This window comes from Mugil cephalus, chromosome 16 (assembly GCF_022458985.1).
Source record: "Mugil cephalus isolate CIBA_MC_2020 chromosome 16, CIBA_Mcephalus_1.1, whole genome shotgun sequence".
Taxonomy (NCBI): domain Eukaryota; kingdom Metazoa; phylum Chordata; class Actinopteri; order Mugiliformes; family Mugilidae; genus Mugil; species Mugil cephalus.
In genome coordinates, this window is record NC_061785.1 from 9,486,297 (window position 1) to 9,505,599 (window position 19,303).

Below are 19,303 nucleotides of genomic sequence, written 5' to 3' on the forward strand. Positions count from 1 at the left end.
TTGAAGGACTGGAGCAAGACTGCATGCAAAAGGAAGGGGAAGGGGGGGTGGGGGCTAACGGTGAGGACATCCAACTACAGTACCGCCCCGTGTACACCAGGTGCAGACAAACCCTTGCTAAGTGAGAGCAACTGTCTGGAATGAGGACGACAGGTTGTGGATTAAAAGCCATGCCAAACAGGAAAACTGCACAGGAACCAACGTGACGTGGAAGGTCGAAAGGAGGGCTAACAGATACGGAGATACGACAGGGGGGAGAGGTGAGTTAATCCCGGGGAAAAGTAGAAAGGACTTACTCGATTTCTATACTGCTGAGAGTATATCTCCAAAAGTTGATGGAAAGAAAGAGGAAATATAGAAATGAAAGATACGAACGAACAGACACGGGACAAACAAACAAACAAACAAACAAAAAATATATAAAAGAAGCTGTTAGCCGAAGACGACTGCATGGTGCTGTACAGCTGTAGTCATGGGGGAGAGTTCAATTACATGCTGGTAGTAATTGTGAAAGAAAAGTCAAGAAAAGGCAGAGTAAATCACATTTTCTGCTTATATTCCTGCTGGAGCCGTAGGATAATGATGATGATGACTGGTATGAATGGAAAAACTGAAAAAACTTTATCACCGACGGATATTATCAGTTGATACTGACCTATTAAAGAACCCTATGCAGAAAATATCTGTTGTTACATAAATTGTCCAGCAGAGTGCGCACTGTTTTTAATGTTGTAATACGCTAGACACTCATCATCACATCTGTTTTCCATGTCTGTGAAGTTTTTCAGTCACCCACGTCGTGGTATATCTGAAACAAAACTAAAGGTACGGACACACCAGACCGCACCAGTCAAAGGACTACGTGGGGTCAGCTTATGTCACACGAGTCTTGACCCGGAAAGGTTGCACTTTAAGGCAAAGACTGCTCGCACATGCACCGATCAGGCATAACATTATGACCACTGACGGGAGAAGTGAATAACACTGACCACCTTGTGACAATACAGTGTTCTGCTGGGAAACATTAAGACCTGGCACTCATGTGGATGTTACTTAGACATGTACCGCCCACCTATACCAGACCAGACGCCCCCCACCCTATAACAATGACACTCCTTGATGGAAGCAGGATGCAGCAGAAGGAACACGCACAAGAACACAAAACGGTTTAGGAACAATTAAAAAAAAACGACTAAATAAAGAAAAACAGCACAAGGTGTTGACCCGGCCTCCATATACACTAGATCCCAAACTGATCAAGTATCTGTGGGATGATCCACAGAGGCTCCTCCCCTCAACCCATAGACAGACACCCTCAGAAGGCCATTCTGAATGTCTGAATTCTCTGATGAGTCAATTTCGTTTTGGAGGAACAAGAGCAACCTTCACAAAATTAGGAAGGTAGCTGTAATTTTATTCCTGATCGTTGAAAACTGGGGGAGCTGCTATTAGCACGGAAGCTAGGAACACAGGAACAAACCATCGAACAATGCCGCCAAGGGTCGTTTTGACCAGTGGCTCGGCAGTTTATTCATTCTAGGAGATCACTGCACAACCATTTCTATTTCTCTTCTCGTGCACTGGTTCTCTAAGATCAAAAGACTTTCAGACAGATCTCTCTGGCCGACTCTTTCCATTAGGGGCCCGACTGACAACAGGAAAAACTAGATGTACACGTGTTCACCTACCTACGACGGCTCGACACCAGAAACCATGGGTTCGTTTCATCAAAAGCATTTAAAATCTGCACCCACACAAACTCCAGTATCAGTTTGGCTCTTAAGAAATCTAGAAAAAAAACGTATCTTTGAACCTTTTTGTGAAATTTGAACTTCTACACATATCAAAAATACATTTTCTTTTTTGACTGACAATGAAACAGGTAGATAAACAGGTGTCTGATCTTCCTTTCTACCACCTACGCTTAAAAGAACAATAGACTAGATTCATGCAAAATGCATGTAACTGATGTCTTTCATCGCACACTTGCGCAGCATGTTATTAACAGGCTGTGCTCAATGAAAATTTAATTCAGGCTGTTTCTATTTTTATAAATGTGTGACATAATAGGAGACAAGTGGCCCAGCAGGCGACTGAATTAATTCAGCGAGGAAGAAAACCTCAAGTGTCAACAGCGAATGAGTTTATCAGTTAAGACCTGTGTCACCTTCTCCTGGGAGTTTGGCCTGAAAGAAGCTAAAAGATGTTCTGTTCCTATTAAATATTAACGACATTACTTCCCCTCTCCTTGCTGGCAACTGTAAGCTAGCTTCCTGTGAGTTATGGAGAGCAGAGAAAGGCACAGTGCATAGCAAAAGATTGTCTCGTTATTACTAAGATGTCTTCAAACCCGAGAAGGGTAATTAAAAAGTCAGACAGGCGGTGAAATTACACAAAGACACAAAGAGAAGCGGGCCGGTTAAAAAATACATAGCATAACACTTTGTTATTTACAAGAAAGATATTTCCTGTGCTTTAAAGGCTAAATATGTGTGTTAGTTGAGAGGGAAATGACATCATAGGAAAGACTTGGCCTCTGGGACCCAACGCACCGATGGGGGTGGAGAGCCTCGTCCTATCAGAGGCACGTTCTCGTACCTCGGATTTCCCCCGAAAAGAGCTGCCTGACCCCTGCAAAAAAAGAAAAGAAAAAAGAACTCAGACGCTGGAGGGATTCATTTCATACGCATGTAAAAATTAGGACGCGGGTTGCTTTCTCACACTCACATGTACTCAGACATGGGGGCGTTGGAGACGGCCGGGGCGGGCGGCTGCAGGCTGCTCTGGCTGCCCATGCTGCTGCTGTAGCTGCAGAAGCTGTGCATGTTGGTGTGGTTGGGGTTCTGAGACCCCGGCCTCCTCGCTCTCGGGTTGAACGGGTCCTCCTCGTCGATGTCGTCGTAATCTTGCTCCCTGCAGGGAGAGATCAGCGGAGTTAGTTTCCTGTCATCAGAGAAGCATTGTGTATCTTCGGTACAGGAAGAAAATTAGCTTATGGGTGCTTGAACGGCACATGTGATCGCTTTGTGTTCGCAGTGTACGGAGGGGGAGTCTTCCTTCCTGAGAAAACATTTGGGCTCAGACAGTATGTGAGGTGCACAGAGATCGGAGAAGAAAATGAGGGCGCTCAGGCAGGCAGGCAGGCAGGCAGGCAGGCAGGCAGATAAGTCTGAAGACGTAACTGACCTGCAGGCGATTTGTCTCCATGCCCTGGGAATGGCACATAACATGACAGTGAAGGCACAGGCGGCCAGGATGGAGAAAAGGCAGAGGTACATCACACCCTCCACGCCGTCATAGCACACCCCGACCATGGCGTCCAGGTAGTCCTAAACGTAAACACAAACAAAGCAGCAAGCGGACAGGAGGTTTGCTCATTAGTCTGGCTGCTACTGTTTGGAATTCACGTCAGGCAAAATTAACCGAAGACGGAAAAGCACTTAGAGCAGTGGTGTGTGTCATCTCCAGGCAGTCGCATCCCTCATTCACGTATAATATTATCCTTGTAAACCGCATTGCACGCCTGAGACACAGTGAACGAGTCAGGCCCTGCAGAAAACCAACCTTATTCACAAAGCTAAGAAAACGATTTAGGGATGTTGATCTTGCTCGATTTAAAATTCTTTCTGTTGTGCTCCGCTCTGTTCCACATTCAGTTGTAAACTGAAATCCTGCCCGGCCCGCTTAACTCTCCGAAGTTGACCCAGTTGCGCTGCTGTGTTGCCAATTACGATGCGGTGGACAAACCTTGTTGAGTCCTCTGCAGTCCAGCAGGGCGGTCAGCTGGTGCAGGCTGGCCTCCGAGGAGTTGAGCAAATGCTGGATACCCACTAGATCTCTCTGAGGAGGGGTGAAAGATACTTATTTATACCAGTCCACTGATATTACTCTTTAAGCAATTCATCTATTTATATTCTGCGTGTGTGATACCTCGGCCGTGGGAAAAAGAGGCACAGCAAACTGCAAGAGGCCCTGGATCTGGATCTGCATGGTGGTCAGAGACCTCTGGAAGATGGTTAGAGGCTGGAAACGACAACAGTACACAAATAAAGAGCTGCATAAAATAGAAATGAGTGGAAACTTGACACTTTAGTTATGGCTCACCATAACAATTTATCAAAGATATAATTCACCCCAGAGTTAACATGTACTGAGTCAAGAAAAATCATAAGAAAGAAAGTTAGTGACATGATGAATGCAGGACAATACATGGCAGACAGATGTGTCCCTGTCCCTAGCTTTGTAAATATTTCTCACTTACAAGCTGCATCATGTCCATCTCTTACGACCATCAAAGGCCATAATTTTGAGCAACTGCAGATGTTTTCCGTGATTCCGTATGAAATGAATCCCACGATCCGTTTATTTCGCTCTTTGTTGCCACACAAATAGAAGCTATATATGTGTTTTGCTCTGAGCGACACAATTCAGCACATCTTGCCTGTGCTGTAGCATCCATGTTGTTTCAATATTCACAAGAACACGAATGCACTGAAGCTGGAAAAACTATTACCCCACTTGGATTATGAGACCACCCAAGGAGTGTGTGAACGTACTGTTAACACAGCACAGGGCTAAACATTACAGTATTCATTTGTTTGGGCGCTGCAGAACGTTTCATTTTACTGTAACAGTAATTTTTTGCCTTTAACTAGTGTCTTACAGGAAAATTATCCTACTTTGAGTTTAATAAAACCAGATGCTGTGACCTATGACAATCCATAGGGTGCTAAGCTAGGCTAGTTGGCTATTAGCAGCGCTAGTTTAACTGGAATTGTCAAAAGCTAATGTTATTCATCTGCTAACTTATTGTGTGGTTGGTAATTACTAAGTTCTTTTTTCAATTAAAGGAAATGAATCAGAGAAAGTTAAGTAAAACTGCTTCAACTCGATTAAGTGACGTGTGGTCAAAGCTAGCATTAGCTAAAGCTGATTTAACTAGCCAGAATTCATTTGGTTTGTGTCCATTTTCTGTAGTTACTTGACATAAATAGTAAGTGTTAATGTTTTTCTAATTGTATTTAAATATTTATATAGTATTAGATGTATAATATTAAAAAAATAATTACTTGTCGGAAAGTCAAATGAACTGAAGTCAGATATCTGTCACTGCAGTCATGTATGTTCTCACCAACAGGGGGCAAAATAAGCCTCCATAAAATAACTGGATGATGTTATCCCGGCTGACAGCACCTTCTGTCTTCTGCCTTTTTTTTTTTTCTTAATTAACATTCGAGTGCAACCATTTATTGATCCGTCAGGTCTTCAGAGTATAACGGTATCTTAACTGTAGTCTTCCAGTCTCACAAAAGAAGTCTGGAAACCCCCTGACCTGGGGCACAATGTTAAACTAAAACAGGATATGGTCAATTGCCTCAGCTACCTAGAAATGTAATTGCTTTCGTCTGATCTGATTTTTATTTTATTTTTTTTTATCTGCACGACGGTCTGCTCTCTGCTGCGCACTAATGGCCTGATCAGATTATTATTATTATGACTTATTTTTTCTTTTTTTTTTTTAGATTGGGTGAATTCGTTCTGAGCCAAATAAAAACAGGACAGAGAAGGTGTACGGAGGAAGAAAGAGGAAAAGCAGACGATGATGAGAATAGAAAAGGGAGCTGTGGATAGAATCCGAGTTGTCAGTGAAAGAGAAGGGCACGGAGGGCAGATCAACAGGGCGCCGCAGCCCGACAACAAACCAGAAGAGGGGATTGACACATAAGAGGGAGAAAGAGGGAAAGCTCGCGTGTTTGCCAATCGCTGTGAACTCCTGTATCTACCAGCTTGCCTGTGAACTTTGCACCTGTTTGGCCATCAGCGAGGCAGAGAAAAGAGTGCCGACTTTGTTTACCAGGCCGGGTGATGCTTGCCTGCCCTCCTCCGCTGTGCTCTTCGGGGCATGTCTACGAGAGCCAGATAATAAGATCCGAGCTCTGCCTGGGCCGAGGCTTCGCGAGAATCGACTTAACCGCTGACTGCTGTCAGTGGGGGAGTCAGCGGTGTGACCCACAAACTCCACTCTCAGAACCCCGGAGGAGAGGGAAGGGGGAAGATTCAGCAGGTTGTTTCAGGTTATGGTTTCTTAGCCTTAGCGCTTTGACGTGCGCCCGCTAAAATTGGAAATGGGAGTGGAAAAAGGACAAGGGAAAAATAATGGGGAAAGGCTTGTCTGCTTGGAGATTTTGTTACGTGGGGAGAAGGATGCAACTCGAGCAGACAGGGCTGGACGCGAAGAACGAGTCGGAGAAAGAAGAGGCCTGAGGGGCAAAAGAATACTTCCTCGTCGAGCGCTGAGCACAGTGAGTTACAGGAAGATGTTGTGACAGTGTTGTTTAAAGCGAGCACCAGAGGAAAAAAAATAAAAAAAGTTTTAATTGACTCCGAATGGCTACATTTTTAGAATTCAAATTTAAATTTAGATACCATATTTTAAGCTCAGGAACAAAAAATAGGCCACATTTCACTTTAAATAAAGCTGTATCTAAACCCTCGTTTCATTTCATTTCAGCCCCTCCTCTTTTTCTTTTTTTTCTTCTTTGATCAAAGTCTTTTTTTCCCCTTCCTCTTTCATTACAGGAGCCGTGCAGACAGCTTCCTGGACATGCCCTCCCCCCATTCCGAGTCCAAACCCCTGGGTTCCTCCACGTCGGAAGACCATCTTCCATTTCTCCAGGCAATCTCACTCGTCCCTTACATCCGACCCCTTTCACCCCTCCATCTATTTCACCCCTCCATCTATTTGCCCTGCAGGATAGGCAATTACATCTAATGGATGGATGGGTGGACGCTTTGTTCCACTGGTTAACTATCTGTTGCTATTTATTTTTCCCCATAAATATCAGATTCCTCTTCGCCCAGCAAGAAACCAACTTCTGACTTAAAGAAATCTGAGACCTAACACGGACTGGGTATCAAATCCCAGTGATTCAGCTTCAAAGTGATTCACCGCTGAAGCTCGTTATTCTGCACCGATTCACTAAGTGGTTGGATTTAATGCGCTAAAAGCCAAATAAAAAGGTAAAACATGTGCGTGTTCACCAAAATAACATAACATCCATGCCAGAACTTTATTTATTTTGTTCATGAAGCCACATTTAATTGTCATCACATTGAGTTTTAGGTGATTTTCTGTGACCCTCTTTGTTTTTCCTCGCATTTCCTGTTTATTATTTTCTAAGCTCTTCCTTGGTGTTTTTTGTCCTGCTTTACTTCCTGTGTTTTCCTCCCTCTTGATTGTTTGGTTGGTTCCTCTCGTGTTCCCCGCCCTCGTTAGTGTCACCTGTGTCTCGGCCCAGGCGTGTTTAAATATCGCTGCCTACTAGTGATGTTCGATACCACCGATTTCCTTTACGACCCGATACTGAGTGAAATTCAGGCTGGTATCGGCGAAAATCTAAAATTTTAAATCTAAAAGAAAAAAGAAAAAAAACTAGTGTGTTTCAGATCATAGCTTCATAAAGAATACAAGACATCAGAGTAATTTATTTATTTTAAACTCTGAAGTATGTTCAGGTGGCCGCCTCATTTCCTGTATAGCCGAGCTAATACACACAATCACACGACATGTGAAAGTGTTTAATAAGACCATTGAAATAAATTATTGTTAAACTATTAAGAACTACTTTAAGATTAAAACTTGTATCTAACCTGAGGTGTTTCACAATGTTTGTTGTGTTGCCACAACTCAATAGTTTCGTTACTTTCCACTGTGTTCCTACATTACCTCAAATGACTGAAGTATCCAAAGTATCGATATTTTGATTTGTGAATAGATTTGAGAGCATAAAGACCTGGTTTCAGAAGTATCTATATTTTAGTATCGATCCGCACATCACTGCCCTGTTTGTTTCCCGGCGGTCCAGTCTATTTTCCCTGGTTCCACGTACCTTGGATTTTGCTTTCTCTTTTTATCTGATTTGACAGCGTTTTGTTTTAGGTTTTACCTGCCTACCCTGAAGCGCTTTTTGTTTTCTGTTTTCATTAAAGTTCTTTTGTTTCAGGCTCCTGCCACCCCTTGTGTCCTACCTCGCCGCACACCAAACCATTTGAAGTCCAAACTGAAATTGGCTCTGCACCACAAGGAAGGTTTCAATTAAGATTTTTTTTTTTTTTTTAACCCGCAGACAGTTTACAACCTGCAAATCAACCAACTAGTTGTCACTACTAGCATCATGTTTTGTACCTGCTGGAAGGGGTTGGAGAGAGTCTGGTTGCAATAAAGGTAGTAATGGACGATATCTGTGGAAAACACACACACACACAAAAAAACAGACAAAAGAGGCTGGTTAAAAGCATATCTAACCACTGAAACACAATTAGTGTCATCGCCACAGCTTTATGCCCTCGTAATGACTCCATTAAAGGCAAATTATTCATATTATTCACGGTGAAGCTCACCCGCACCGACGATCCCCTTTGTCTGGCTCATGATATACTTGTCAGGGGACACGCAGAAATCACTTGTGCCCTGAAATGAAAAAAAGAAAAAAGAAAACATGAGAGCAGTGAAGAGCAAACACCTGAAAGAGAACGGGTGGTTCCTGGAATAAGAAATTCACAAAGGTCCATTCAGAGAAGGAAGGCATCAGTGTGTCAGGTCTTCTACGTGATATTAATATTTCAGCAAGCAGAATAATAATGACTATCATCTTCACCCCCCCCACTTTTTTTTTTTTTTTTGAGACAAAGCATGAAATAAGGCCTCCTCTCACGATCCACTTAAGCACGTCCGGACAGGAATACTTTTCAGCTCTGTCACTCGCTCACAACCGCTTTCACTTCGCCGGAAAGTGCTAACGAGAGGAAAATGACAAAAGCCGACGAGCTCGAGTCTCCGCTGGATTGTGCTGTCTGAATGCTAAATGTCCCCCGGGCTCGGGACAAACACACAGTAGCATAGCCTTCTCTTGGGGGCACCCCTAATGAGGCCCACAACCAGATAAAGCGAGCCGAGGTTCTCAGCTGAACCCAGGGTAGTTTGTTAGAAACTGCAGCTCAGGAGCAAGTTTATTAGAATTCCTGAAGGGACGACATGGATTCAGAGAGAATGCAAAGTCCTGGCTGCATGGTAATAAGGAGTTCTGCGAATGGGGCGCATTCATCATGCATTTATTTATCGCGACTCCAACTGCCGATGTGACTGAAACTTCCACGCGCAATTTATAGATTCCCTTGCAGACGTAATGCGCATCTGGTAGTCAGAAGTGAAGTGAAAGAAATATCGGTCATACACACCTGCAAAACACCATCTGTAACCACACATGAGGATCCTCAGAAATATTCAAACCACAGAGGATTTTTTTATTTTTTTAGATATTTTTAATGCGCCGTCGGTGGATGAAATCGTTAAAGCGTGGCAACAAAACTCATTTAAAGCCAGACACAGTTGTGCGACCGCGGGGGCAAACAGATTTCAGCCGTGAGTCACGTCTACGTGTCGCTCGGGTTTCGTCTGCATGCACAATAGTAGTCAACGGTGGACAAAAGTGCTTACAAAGATAAAGCTGTTATTGCTATGAATTAGATAAATTGAAAAAATAAAATGAGAAGAGTAAGAACGTCTTGGGCTCCGGTGACAAATGAGTCGGGGCCGCTGCAGGCTGCATTTTGAGTGGGGGCTGTGAAGACAACAGAGCAACTGCACCTCCCAAACACGTTCGCACAGTCAATGCGAGACCAGCGGAGGCACAGGGAGGCAAAACGTGAACTTATTACAGAATATGACAATGATAGAAGTTTATTTAAACAGCATGTTCCATTTGGATGACGGCCCAAATTAGGCTTCATTCTGAAAGTGGCATTTCCTGATGTTCTGACGTTGAGGGCTGACGTTGAGGGCTGATGTTGTGGGCTAATGTTGTGGGCTAATGTTGTGGGCTGATGTCATTCTGATGTTTCGGACACGTATTTATTTTTAAAATATGTGTCAGTTAGCGGAACTGTGGAACAAGTATTTCCATTGCACTAAACTTTTACATCAATACGTCTGAAACACCACCTCATGAGAGCATAAAAGTGCCCTAGCGATATCTGAGATGTTTATCGAAATGTAGGTGTTTCCATTACCAGTTTTTTATTGTTATATTTGGGTTTTGCGCATTTTCTGGGAGTGATGAAAACGCAGCAAATGGCCCCCGACCATCAACCCATAGGCCAGACGCAGTGGTGTCGAACTGAGGGGAAAAGTTAGGACAATTCCAAGGGCCTCAAAAGATAAGTTAAAAAAAGAGAAAACCCTCTAGAGCACCGGTGTCAAAACGGCCAAGAGCGGCCCGCCAGAGGGTCCGATCTGGCCCGCAAGATGAATTTGCAAAGTGCAAAAATTACATCGAAGACGTTAACTGAAAATTTTCCAGGAAAAGTAACCACTTTTTCGAGGTTTCACACGAGTTTAGCAAGAGCTGTGGACACACCACAACATTGAGACATGCAGAAGTTGCACTTCTTTTTCTTAAGAAACGTCTGGTTGTTTAGAAAATATTTTGTAATAGGGTAGGGTGTAATTAAATGTAAACACTTTCACAATGTACTTGTTTGTGCTAAAACAAAAGGAAACATTTGAAGTTGTCATTATTTGAAGGTCTGGCCCCCTCGAGATCATATTGTCCTGTACGTGGCCCCTGAACTAACATGGGTTTGACACCCCTGTTCTAGAGGACAAGAATGGAATGTTATCAGGCATCTCTGACAGGTAAAGCACCGCACTAGCTCCCTGCAGGTGTTTCAGTTTCCTTTTAAACGTCCTGAACCACAAAAGTCATTTAAGGTGGGGAGCGACGAACATGAATAAATGAATTTAATTTGGCCCTGCTAGCGGACTGCCAACTTGCTTGATGTTCGCTAAAGTCTGTAGTCCCCCCAAAAAATGGGTAAATGCAAAACACATTGGATGGCCTGAGTTTGAGTTGTACCATTACTGAAAGAAGTCATGATGATTCAGAAACACCACAATAATCCATTTTTAAAACCAATCAAACCAATGTATTTTGTGGATTAGTGGTTACAGAGGTTGACTTTAGACTGGATGGTTCAGATTCCCCTCTACAGCACGAGAGGCTGCTCACTGCTCCAAATGTGCTTTTGTGTGTTTGAGAATGGAAGAGCACAAATTTGGCATCAATAATTAACTAAATCGTGATGTTTAATTCCGTTTAATAGTAATTTAAATCAAGTACGTCTGCGTTTAGACTGTTGCTCGGACAAAAAATAAAAAATCTTTGCATGTAGCAGAACAGGAAGCCTGTACGAAGGGTACGCAGACGTTCCATGTCTGGATTTAATGCATTGTGATTCGGTGCGGTCTGCACAGCCCTCAGTGACTAATCACACATTTTCTAGACATTATACAACGAGCAGCCACACACACACTCCTGTCCCGCCGCTACAAAAAAACACATTTATACAGATGTGCATATATAGGAGTGTGTACGACTCAGACTGACCTCTAATTTATGGTCCAATTATCTCTATTCACACATTAAAATGACGTCTGAGGAGCCAGTGCAGTTTACGTAACTGATTTGTTTGCTCTCAGACAGAGAAAATGCACGGCGGACTTCAGCCTCACAGTTACGTCAGGGTGGGCCTCAGTCAAGCGCCGCAGAGCAGACAGGTTACGTAACGCGTCAACGTCGTTTCTGCGATTTTGTAAGGCACACGAGTCAAATCATGCACTGATCTTCCTTGTTTTGTTTCCTCTGTACGTGTATACCGTATGTTTATGCACATAAATATGCACATAGAAATGGACAGACTTCAGTGCAATTTAATGGATTCTTTCATGTTTCATAAAGGTCAAACTGAGTGTGTTTCATAATAGGAAATTCACGGCTGCCCTGCAGTGACATTCTCTAGGAATATTGATGTTATTCACAGAGGATCATCTTTTTCCTTCTCCTATAGCGCCACAATGTAGCCGGCCAATCATACTGTAAATCTTAAATGTGCTCTGTGCCCTGTGTACATACAGGTAGGGTGTGAATATCGATCCATCAAATTCATAAAGTTTGATATTAGTCTGGTGGGAAAAAGAAAAAAAAAAACGGAGGCTAAAGCGTAGCAGATCGAACCTCTTTGCTCATTATTTCCAACTGAAATTAACAAATGTAAACAATCCTCTGCAGCCTCGAAAGCATCCAACAACAAACCTGGGAAAAAAAAATATAGCAGGCCCGCCCGAGGCAGGTGATCCAAACACCAGAGATAATCCATCCGATATTCACTCTTTCAACTGCTTCTTTCCCTTATCACAACGATTCCTCCCCTTCATTCAAACACTTGTGTGGCTTTTTATTTTTTATATTTTATTATTTTTTTATCTGTGGAGCCATGACAGCACGAAAACACTTTCATTATTCACCTATTCAGTCCCGTGGTCTTTGAAACGCCACAATTGGATTCCTGTTGTTATAATCCTTGACTCTGAATCAAGCCATTCAGGCTCGTATAATGATCCTGACGAGGTGCAGGGTTTGGGGATTTTGTTCTTTTGTCGGTTTATTTTTAGCCGTTTGACGGCAGAGATCAGAAGCGAGTGAGGCAACAGACAGACAACTAAGATCAGAGGAGTTTCAGACTGGGCAGTGGAGGGAGGGAGGGTTAAAACCTTTGTAGTTGACGCTACATGGCTAGGAGGGGTCTTTTTCACTTGCACGCGTTTTACAAAAAAGTTATAAACTTAACATGAGCAAAGAGAGACTGCTGATTTTCAGAAATATGGATAAATTAGTGCAATAGCTTCAAATAACAAGAAACAGTTGCTCTTTGAAAAAAAAGTATACAAGAACACACGCCTTAACCTTGACACACTGAAAGACTTTTTTTTTTTGCATTGAGTGCAGCAACTGTGCACTTAATGGCAATTCCTCATCACTGCCAGGTAATAACAATTGATTTCCGACTAGTTTATGGTAGTTATGAAGGCAGTCAATCAGGGGTGAGGAAGCGAAGCCACTCACCACAGCGGTGGCGAGGTCAACCCCCAGAGAAGTCCAGCTGAGGATCAGCGTCAGCACTCCGAACACCATCATCCTGCAGGGACGCAAAGCAACAGCAAGGTCAGGGTGCGAACTGGTACAATAATCGGGTTATTTGTAGAATCAAGTGAACCTGGTTAAAAAAAAAAAAAAAAAAAAAAACTGCCATTGATCTAAATGAATCATTCAATAATTTTCACCAGTCAGTCCTCTTTGCAGTAGGTTTCAAATAGACAGAAGAAGATAGCATCATTAAATCGTTCCATTTGAGAGCCAACCCTTCTGAGGCCACACTTTATTATGCGTAACTTTAAACCTTGATATAACTTGTGATTTACAGCTATCAGGCATAACATTATGACCACCTTCCTAATATTAGGTCTTCCTCCTGTAGGACTTATCAGAGAATGGACATGGTCCTTCTGAAGGTGTCCTGTGGCGTCTGGCACCAGAACGTGGTTACGTGGGACCTTTGGGTCCTGTGGGTGTAGCGGAGGGGCCTTTGTGGACCAGGCTTGTTTCTGTGCATCCCACAGAAGCCTGTTTCAGTTTTGGGATCTAGTGAAGTTGGAGGCCAGGGCAACACCTTGTCCTGTTTTCTGTTTTTTTTTTTTTTCGAGTTGTTCCTAAACCGTCTTTTGTGTCTGTGTCAGTCTGCATCCCGCTGCGGATGACTGCTGCCACCCCATAGGGGTGGGGGTCAATCTGAGTAACATCCACCCGAATGCCAGATCAAAATGTTTCCCAGAAAAACATTGCATTGTCACAAGGTTGGCAATGTTGTTGTTGTTCTTCTTCACCCGTCATAATGTTGTGGCGTATCGGTAAGTGTCCGAGTTTGTTTTTTTTTTTTGTTTTTTTTTGGCTGCATGGTGGTAGCATAACAGAATGACAGACGCTTATCTGTGGCGCAGCATTAAAACGCCTGGCTAGGACGGACAGTTTCATTTTAAAAATGATAGGGTGAATGTGTTGGCAAGTAGCTACGCCACTAAAACTCTATTTAATCCGAGTCTGATATTCTCTCACTTTTGTCTCCCCACAAAAAAGAAACGGTACATTTAGCATTTTCTATTACAGATGCTATCGTTCTTTTCATACACGTTTAAACATGAGGAAAATATAGCTTGGCATGAGCTGCAGGAAATGACAAATGAGTGGAAAACAAGTGGAATCTTTAATTAATACCAAAGGGAGCATGGCGGAGCCAGGAGAGTTATTTTCACAACGGCATCTGTTATTGAAACGAAATGGCGTGCGCCCAGAGGGGAAGGAGTGCTGATCTCATTGGCCTGTCATCAACGGCAAAAGTCAGCGGTCGTGTTTATTTTCATGGAGTGGATTTTTGCAGCCTCATCATACAGCTGCAGCGGTGTGGCCTCACGAGCATGAAAAATGACAAGCAGCGCTTACATGCTCCATTGGCCTACATCTGATTGCAGCCCCCTGGGTGGATGGGTGTCCCTGCACCCATGAGGACCTCAAAATGAGGACTCCCTCCCTAATGATCTCAATTTTTCAGAAAATTTACGTCACGTGTATATATTAGTGGGGGTTGGGTGCGAATTTCTGCTCAACTCTGTCTCCACAATAAGACAGAAGAATCAATATCTATTAAAAGATGATGCTGATCCTATCATCGATCAGCTCTTGTTGGGTGTAATAATCTACAGAAAATCCAATAAACTCCAGCTTGGTGATATGACCACTCTGACACTTTAGAGATGCCACCATAGTCTAAATGTGATTTTTTATATATATATGCATCAGGCTTATTGCCACTACGCTCATCTTTCACCTGTCTTCGGATCCCAAGGTAATCCATTTCACAATGCACCGAGAAGACACGGTGCTCTCCACATTGAACTTAATCCTTCACCATTTCCCTTCACCTTTCTGTGTCTCCACTCCCCGCACTGCCTTTCCATGGCCGCCATATCAGTCTTGCCGTTCGTCTTCTGCCGTCTGACTGATTCAGAACAGCCACTGAGCCTTGACACTTGATGAGATACGAAACGGAGGGAGGCTTCACAGACTCCTTATCTTAATTTGAAATCGAAAAAGCCGAACCGATGTGAAAGTGGCTTCGCTGGTTCAGTGTGCCTCGCTGCAGTAATGCCTGTTGTGATCTGCATATGATTACATGGCAGGTACTCCAACATCTTTTCTGAGGACAATGTGTACACGTGTCGTCGCTCGTTCTTGTTGTCGATCGCGACAAATGAACAGGAAGCAGTTTTGTTTTCTATAATTTATGCCATTTTCTTGTGGGATGTTGATATCATGTTACTTTCACCTCGCCAGACTAATCTGAGCATGAAAATACACTGTTTATCGAAACTGGTCGTATCTTATGTCCTGGGGCACATGAGAGAACATTGCAGTTCACTGACCTAAGTGTGTGTCGAACCATTCTGGCTTTGTGATACTGAACTATAGGAGAAACTGTAAACAACCACTGAGTGTCCAGGCAAACAGGAGTAATGCCCTCTAATCGCCCCCTCAGTGCCAGTAGGTCAGGTCCTACCCGAGAGAGATTATATTCAGTTTTGTGATCTCGTGGGCAAAGCAGATCGGGTGTAAAAGAGTCCAACGAGCAGGGCAGATGATCCTACCAAACATATTTTACGGATTAAGTCAATCCTCTATAATTTAAATCAGTTTGGAAGATAGTATTTTTTTTGCCCTGAAACTGAAAAATCATATTTTATATCAGGTCTATAGAAAACATAGAAAGTGGCTTAAAACCACACAAACCATTAAGCTGCCTAATTAAAACCAAGTGAAATGAAAGTGATGTGACCTCAAAGCAGAGAGACAAAAGACCTGGGACCTCATTGCAAGTGCCAATTAGCTTGTTGTAATAATCACATCTTTCTCTCAGTTTCTAATTTTAGCTTCTGCCTTGTGATTGCCATGTCAGAGAACACGTGCCTCACCATCTTGTATTTATGTGTCTTGAGCAAGTAATTTTCCTTCACTGCTTGTAATTCCTGATTGTTCTGATTAGCTCGTTTGGCTAGTTTGAATGCAATTATTGTGTGTTTGTGACGAAAAGTGAATATAAGTACACCAGTAGTAACTGCATACTCGGAGAGCCTCCCCCTCTAGAGTCTTGTGTGATCTCTTCAAAGTTTGAAGAGCTGCCTTTGAATAAATCATCACACTACCTGCCTCTTATCTTGAGTTGTTTTCTATAAAAACATGCGACCTGGATTTTCAGCATCTGGACTGTAGCTAACAGCTCTACCACTGGGTCATTGAATTTTGAAAAACTGTGTTGTCTCAATCTGCACATATTGTACTGTGTGGGAATGCCATTTATATCATGAATGTGCAAAAGTACATAGGACCGAGTACACTTCCATGTGGTACACCACAAATGACAGTGGCCAGGATGGACAAGCTAATCTAAGCGGAAACTGGATTCTTTCCTTGTATTTTGTTGCAGTTCAGTGAAACCAGGCTAAAATAAGTCAAATTAACTTATTTTTATGTGAATACTTATTCACATATATTTTATGTGAATATATGTGATTATCCACCACTATATTTGTGTTACATCCGCAATTTCCTAAATTCCTGTTATCTCCCAAGTAGTGATATATAAACTGAATCCATATGCTGAAGGTTTCTCACGTCTCTCGGTCATGAAATTTATATAAATATAACTCTTTTCAAAATGTGAAGTGAAGCCTGAAAGCTACTTCAGGCACTTCAACTCAGGTTTCTGCTACACTCACAGTACAAACTCGTCTCATCACAGCACATACCTGACACATCCTTTTGATCACAAGGGCACACTTAAAGTGTCAGTGCTCAGCTTCTTTCTTTGTTTCTTTGTTTCTTTTTCACCAGATGCCTGCACAGAAGCCGACACTCTGGCTTCCACCTGTGCGCCTTAATCTGGCTTCCCCCTGAGGGCAAATTAGTGCCATCCCTTCCCACTCCCTGCCGAGCAATAAAGCAGAAACGCAAATCCAAACCATACTATTCAGGACTATTCTATGTGAGTTGGATGGCTGGAATGTGAAACTATGGGCTGGATTATGTTTATTGGCAGTCACTTTTACAAAAGAGTAAGAAGTGTTACGATCTTTGCAGCTCGCAAGCCATAAAGAAAGGGTTTGGGTGGATTGTGGGCACATAAAGCAAAAGACTATGACACTAAACACCAGTGTTAATTTCCTGAGTACAGCTGGTGGTTAGGCATAGGCCACGAAATGCACTTTGGTTAAATTACATAGGTATAGACTGGTTAACAGTGTTGGCGTTTTAAATACTTAACCAAACTATCCATAAAAACATTTGATGTAGGCAGATAAAAAAAAGATTATTGTGCATAAAAGTGTAATTAAGGCAGCTTTATGTGTCTCTTACGACGCTGCAAATAAAGTAAAATAATGTGGCTTAATTAACCTCCATAATTAAAAGGTTGCGTTTGATACTTACATGCTACAGTGAGTCACGTTGGCTGCCTGAGCTAGATCACAGGCAGTGCTTCATTCGAACTGAACTTTCACATTTCCTCGGGCTTATCGAGGGTTAGGCGGTCGGTAATCTGGACATTCAAGGTTACCTGAACTGCACTGACCTCCGCTGCAAAACTGTTTATTACTTCCCCCACAGAGCTTCGGCTTATGAGTTCAGTTCTCGCTGTGTATCCTTCCCCGTGACGGCTCTAACGATTCGTGTCAGCCGGTGGAACGATTTTTTTCTTTGCTTTAGGGACACACATGTATTTGGAATCCATAAAGCTGTGGGAAGAGTCAATGCTGTCTTTATTAATTACATTTCTACGTCTGCCATCACACCACGACAGGGCCTGGAATTTAGTTTGCCAAGCTAAAGGCATACGAATTTCCAACTCAAAAACATGCCTCTTCAACAACAATATAGATTGCAAAACGAAATCCATACAAAAAAGTGCTGACAGCAAGATATGTGCGTGTCTTTCCCCTGTTTAACATGTGGGCGTAGCTCCTTGTCGAGGCTGTTGCTGTGTGTAATGCTAACACCCAGCCAGCCATTTATGAGTACCAGAAAGACTTGGGAGGTCTCCAGAGCGTAATTCGCCTCCAGCTACTTCCACTCTACTGGAAGAGAGCGTCCCTTATGAGGACGGACGACTCTTGACACTGACTCATCTTGTGTGTTCATGGAGGTGGGGAGGGTGTAGTGGGGGGTGGGTTTGTGGTTAGTAGGGCGAGCTCGGTGCAGCCCACACTCTCGAATTGACCGATTGAGGGAGACAGAAGGACGCTCGACTGAATGAATGGAGGCTTGGATAAATTTCACGCCCGCTGACTAAGACCAGTAGGAAAAGAGAGAATAAAAAAAATGTGTATGGTTGTCAGTTAATATACTTTGCATGTGTTCTTATTCGTTTTCTTCTTTTTCTTGTCATGTATAAAAGGTGAAATCAATTAAACATTAAAGTGAAAAAAGAAAAGCGAAATAATGAATGAAATGCCGTACAAAGCTCTGGAAATACAGTAAGTTTGAGCCTGTTATTCAATGAGACTCGAGACCGGAGCTATTTAAAACAGGTCAAGTGTTAAACTGGAATAACAATCTCCGGGAAGTTGTGCTGTTGATAACATCATTTGGCTTCGCTCCCATCTCTTCTGTCCAATATGCAGAGCGAAGGCATTCAGACGGCAATGCTCTGAGCGAGTTCAGCTTACTGCTGGCATCGCTGAAAGGCAAACTGCAAAGGACAACGGGGCGAGCAGAGCGGTGTTTGCGCAAGGATATGATCCAGTGCTTAGCTGCCTTGTTCGCAGGCAATTTCCCATGGGAAGAGAAGCAAACCCTGCCTGACGCCCCCTCTATATAAACTATGAGCCACCTCGTTGGTAAACTCTATCATATCTCTACTTCCTGTTCGGTATATGAGATTAATGTGATGCATACTGATGGGATTGTTTTGTACTCACGAATAAAATGTCCATGAGGATAACAGGATGAGGATTAGATAGTCTGGTCTTTCGTAACCTAACCCAGTGCATGGGGTGAGTTTGTTCTGGTTTCAATCATCAGAATGTAAAGAAATAATCAAGTGTTTAATACGTAGACATGAACTTTTAATATCTGGACTAACAGAATCTGTACTTCTACGAAAATAAAATGATCATATTTTGCTCCTATGATGTCATTTCATTGCCACTTCACTGCGACGTCTGCTAGTCTCCTGATTTCTCTCTTTCTCTCCTACTGTATATCCTGTGGTTGCCTCCGGACTCTTTTACTGCCTTGCCTCCCTGCTGTGCAACACCGTGAAATCTCACATAAAACACATGAAAATAGGTTTGTTGTAAACAACG

General features: G+C 42.9%; 1 protein-coding gene across 3 annotated transcripts in view; it reads right to left on the bottom strand.

The window, feature by feature from the left end:
• The window catches only part of ttyh2 (tweety family member 2), a 61,973-nt gene that overhangs the window by 1,829 nt on the left and 40,841 nt on the right, over positions 1–19,303 (bottom strand). Inside the window, exons 6-14 of one of the 3 annotated variants that reach the window (XM_047609065.1) lie at positions 12,960–13,032; positions 8,401–8,470; positions 8,186–8,241; positions 3,931–4,023; positions 3,748–3,840; positions 3,187–3,329; positions 2,728–2,913; positions 2,553–2,631; positions 297–308 (exon numbers count right to left, since the gene is read on the bottom strand). In XM_047609065.1, coding sequence (XP_047465021.1) covers positions 297–308; positions 2,553–2,631; positions 2,728–2,913; positions 3,187–3,329; positions 3,748–3,840; positions 3,931–4,023; positions 8,186–8,241; positions 8,401–8,470; positions 12,960–13,032 — 805 coding nt within the window. Of the gene's footprint in view, positions 1–296; positions 324–2,552; positions 2,632–2,727; positions 2,914–3,186; positions 3,330–3,747; positions 3,841–3,930; positions 4,024–8,185; positions 8,242–8,400; positions 8,471–12,959; positions 13,033–19,303 lie in introns of all 3 variants that reach the window. The other 2 variants (XM_047609064.1, XM_047609067.1) reach the window with 2 other exon arrangements.